The sequence below is a fragment of the Amphiura filiformis genome, chromosome 13, assembly GCF_039555335.1.
Source record: "Amphiura filiformis chromosome 13, Afil_fr2py, whole genome shotgun sequence".
Taxonomy (NCBI): Eukaryota; Metazoa; Echinodermata; class Ophiuroidea; order Amphilepidida; family Amphiuridae; genus Amphiura; species Amphiura filiformis.
The window spans coordinates 36,229,506-36,234,331 of NC_092640.1; the positions used below are offsets into that span (position 1 = coordinate 36,229,506).

A 4,826-nucleotide genomic window follows, 5' to 3' on the forward strand; every position below is an offset into this window, starting at 1 on the left:
ACTCCCAGTTTCTGATGCAGAGGATGGTGCGATGCGAAATTCAGATACTGGTCAGTGTGACTGGCCTTGCGATACACTAATAACTTTACAGTGCCGTCCTCGCGCTTAACAATCAACGTATCAAGAAAAGGATTTTCCCATCTTTTTCTTCCTCAAAGGTAAACTTGATTGAGTTGTATCGTCGATTTCGTTGAGGTGGTTAGTGGGCGGTAAAACGGCATCTTTGTTGACTACTTCCAATATGCCATCATCATATCGTTTCCAGAGCTTGGGTTTGCAATTCATGGGCGCTGTAGCAATGGCTGCCTCTTCCAGATGTTCCATGAATATGTTCGCGGCTAGTGGAGAAACGGGACTAGGCCTACCCATAGCAGCTCCAAATAACTGTCTGTAGATTTTCCCTCTGAATGCAAAATATGTTGTAGAAAGGATAAAATCCAATAACCCAACCACATCATCTACATCCAGTTTATAACCATACATCTTGTTGTACACCTTCATAAAAACCATTCTCCAGTCTCTCTTTCACAATTCCCAGAACCTTATGAATTGGCGTGCAAGTAAACAACGACACGACATTATGTGAATTTAGGATGTCGTCTTCATCGATCACAATATTCTCTAACTCTTCCGCTAGCCGCTTGGAATTCACGACATGGTGAGCCGAGGTACCAACCATAGGAGACAAAATACCCGCTAACCATCTTGATGTTTCGTACCCAATAGTAGCGGTATAATCCACAATAGGTCTTAGCGGTGCATTGGCTTTATGGATTTTAGGAGTACAATAAAGTCTTGGGATGTTCTCCGCAGTTGGATACAACTTTTTGTAATTCTCCTTGGGTATCTTCTCCTCCTTTACAAGTCTAGACAGAATACTAGCCAACTTCCTTTTATACTTAGGGGTGGGGTCAGTAGAGAGCTCTTCGTATGTTTTTCATCTCCTAACATGGTGTTAACTTTCTGTTCATATTCCGTTTTGTCAAGCACAACCGTGGCTTTCCTTTGTCAGCGGGGAGGATAATGACCGAGTCAACTTTCTTAAGATCTTTAATAGCTTTCCTCTCATCCTTGCTTATATTGGACTTAGGGGGTTTTGACGAACTGAGTGTACTGGCCACTTTAGCACGCAATTGCACGGCTTCCGAATTCGGCAGATTTCTACACGCGAGTTCCGTGGCAAGTACAAATTCTTCCGTACACACATTTGTTGGCGACACAGCAAAATTCAACCCTTTAGCTAAGACACTATTTTCTGACTTACTCAGTTTATACTGCGATAAGTTCACCACCCACTTCTTCAATTGCGTCCCGGAGAAATCCAGTTCTGGTGTCGTAAACCGGCATTTTTGGTCGATGTTTACACTTTTCTCCTTCAGAATCTGTAACTTCCGCATTTGCCGACATTTTGATTTCTCAAATGTACTCTCGCGGACTCTCGCGATGTGCGACGAGCTTTGGATGGTCAGCTCAGATTCCGCGGGGATTTCGTTATTTATCTCCTGTTCTAGCGACGATTGTTTGTCCTTCAAATTCACCAATTTGTTGTAGGTAACCCTTATTCTTTCGCGTAATAATTCGCGTTGCGCCTTATTCACAATATTCTTGGCTTTTCTGGTGTTAATAGGGCATTTGAACTTTAAGCTAGGCGGCGTGAGGCTAAGGTCTCGGCAACGTAGGCTAAATACAACATGATTCCGATGATTGGCAATCTTGCGTTCACAATTCTCCAAGTCACGTAGTTTTTTGACAGTACTTTGTCCGTGTATTTCCCGAACATTACTGAACATGTTCATCAGGACTGTTATGAAACATAAAATTGGAATATTTCTTACTTCTAGTCCAATAAACAGTACTCACTGTGGACGTTTCGATGTCTACCAGACATCTTGTAAGAACTGTGACTCAAGCGAAACGGGAAGAACGTTCGGTAAGCGAATGGAAGAACACCGGGCAGAAGCGGAAAAGGCAGGGGCTAATGTGCGGACTCGCGCGGTTAGAAAGGCATCCCAAACCATTGTCAATAAATCGGCCATCACAGACCATGTGCAGGAGAACGACCATATTATAGACTGGGAAGAGGCTAAGGTTGTAGGTAAAGAGGCAGATAGATACAAGCGCTGGAATAAGGAGGCGATACAAATCAGAAAACAGGAGACCATCATGAACAGGGACGAGGGGCAATACATTCTCAGTCACGTGTTTGACGATCTTCTTGGAAAGAGAACTGGCAATCACGTTGCTAAGCAACCATCAGCATCAGTGGTACACAGAAGTTCGTCACAACATCAATAGTGTAGAAAAAGATGTCTGGTAGACATCGAAACGTCCACAGTGAGTACTGTTTATTGGACTAGAAGTAAGAAATATTCCAATTCTAATATATATATATATCATACAAAGAGAAGAGGCTTAGGCATGGTAAACTGGGAAATAGAAACATTCAAACATAACAAAGTAGCGCATGACATCAAATTAATGATGCTTAATTGTAACTCTGCCCATTGTAATCTCATGTTAATTTGTGCATGAACATTAGTGTACGATGCGTGGTTCTACTTTCGCCTATTTATTGATATTAATAATAACGATTAAGCATCATTGATTAATTAAGTTTCCGTTAATTGGGGTTATTCAAAACCTGTCCAAACCTGCAGTAACATAAACAAAATGCATAAACTTACCTGTGATGATAATCAATATGAATGAATCAGCATAATCCATCCTAAAGTTTGATATATTCATTGTCACAAATTGTTCAATTTGAAGTATTTTCAGTAAAGAGTTATCAAATTACAATATATCAAACGGAATGTGCCCGTTAGTCATACAGTAGCTTAGACCAATGCAGAAAAGAAATGATTGCAAAAATAACGCCAGATCATCCACTGTTGCTACGCGTTCTTTCTCTCTGATTATCGTATGGTAACCAAGGGGTTCTCCTTTCAACAACATCCTCGGCTAAATATTCATGATAATGAAATGTAAATCTTTGTATGGGGACTAGCAAACTGCATGTCATCCTATATATATATACAACGTCCATGATAGATCTTTATGCGATTAAATTCCCGTCGACTGTTTGTCCATACTATACGTATTGTATTAGGGGGTGGAATTATTTTACAAAATAACAGGTATATATACAGACCCTAGATAATAAATTATCAAAAAGAAAAAAATCAAATCGATAAAGCTAACCCCCCTGTACATACCCCCTGAAGATCTGAAATTAAGGTTGCCGAATTCGGAAGACTTGCACTGTACAAAAGTATAGGGAATTTGTGACACACATTTCAAATACAATTTATTACCACAAATGTGACAATTTAAGAGTCTATAATTGTTTGGCATACATAAAAACATATATTGTATGATTTTTTGCATTTAATATTCAGTCAACAGAGGGGGTCAGGGGGGCACATACCCCAGCATGTATTCATTCACAGATCTCAATTCATTGAAAGTCAAAGTTTCTCTGTTTTATATTGTAACTGACCTACTTGGTAAGTAGAGTACAGCATTAAAATCACCAATGCTTACTTCAGCCTTTGATGTAACATTGTTCAGATAAACCTTCAAGTTGTTGACATAGGTGAGGGATGGTACAATAATTATGTGTACCCCCGGGTGGTGAATTCTCAAAAAGGTATGCCAAAATCGCTTCCCCAACCCTTGGACGTGCCACAAAATCTTTGCCCCCCCCTTTCAACGTGCCAAAAACCTTTGCCCCCCCCCTATATATAATTCACCACCCTGGGTACACATAATTATTGCACCTTTTTCAGTCTACATAATTATGTCACTACTTTTTGGTATTGACAGAGCAGTATCCGGGCGTACCGTACTTCAAGATAAAGTCTTGACACCTTTTCCTCTTCTTCTATTTCACTATCTAGGTTCTACCTCATCTGCAGTTGTGAAAGGCCCACCTAGATCTTTCAGTTTCTGAAGATCCTTATTTATGACTGGAATCTGAAATAGGAAGCGCTTTAAATACCAGGGAAGGTCTAACTGTCACAAAAATCGCAAACGTTAGGGTGGATAGAAGAAGAAATAAGGATCTTCAGAAACTGAAAGATCTATAAGTGGGCATTTCACAATGATGCAGATGAGGTAGACCCCTGGGGCACTTCAATATGAAATTGATCATAGTGAAGTCTCCTTCACTATCTATGAATGGATATAGGTGCTAGAGCTGGCACTTCCGCACCAAGTGGCATTAGTTGAGAGCAAAATATCAAAAATATGGGGTCATTGGGTGAGAGTGTTTTTGGCATTCGGTGAGAGCAAAATTTACAAAATATGGGGTCATTGGGTGAGAGAGACGGACCATTTTGATCTAAATTAGGAGGCTTCGGGTGAGAATATGACCTTTTATTAAATGGGGTCGTTGGGTGAGAGCCAAAAGAAGCCTCAAATGGAAATATAAGGATCTTTGGGTGACAGATCGAAAGGAAATATGGGGTCTTTGGGTGTCAGAGCAATGTTCAAATGGAAATATAAGGGTCTTTGGGTGACAGATCGAAAGGAAATATGAGGTCTTTCGGTGACAGAGCATGTGCTCGTAAAAAAATATGGAGTCTTTGGGTTACAGCGATGCTGAAAAAAGGGGGTCTTAACAGCCCTATATGCGTCACTTTCAAAGTTGGAGTGCCCCCCGGGTAGCTCTGTCAATACCAAAAAGTAGTGATTTTAGACTGACAAAGGATCACATGAACCTGCCATTAATCACCTATGCCAAAAACTTGAAGATTTATCTGAACAATGTTACATCAAAGGCTGAAGCAAGATTTTAATGCTGCTGTTGATGTTCTACTTACCAA

At 40.4% G+C, this 4,826-nt stretch overlaps 1 protein-coding gene across 1 annotated transcript; it reads right to left on the reverse strand.

Annotated features, from left to right (window-relative positions):
* Window positions 1-944: 944 nt before the first annotated feature.
* Window positions 945-1,790, reverse strand: LOC140167613 (uncharacterized). The gene has a single exon (XM_072190912.1). It carries the CDS (start codon window positions 1,788-1,790, stop codon window positions 945-947), a length of 846 nt encoding a protein of 281 aa, XP_072047013.1.
* Between the last annotated feature and the right edge of the window lie 3,036 nt (window positions 1,791-4,826).

What these genes read in the sequence shown, in the direction of transcription:
- LOC140167613 (XM_072190912.1), bottom strand. Translation starts at nt 1,790, where the DNA reads ATGTTCAGTAATGTTCGGGAAATACACGGACAAAGTACTGTCAAAAAA.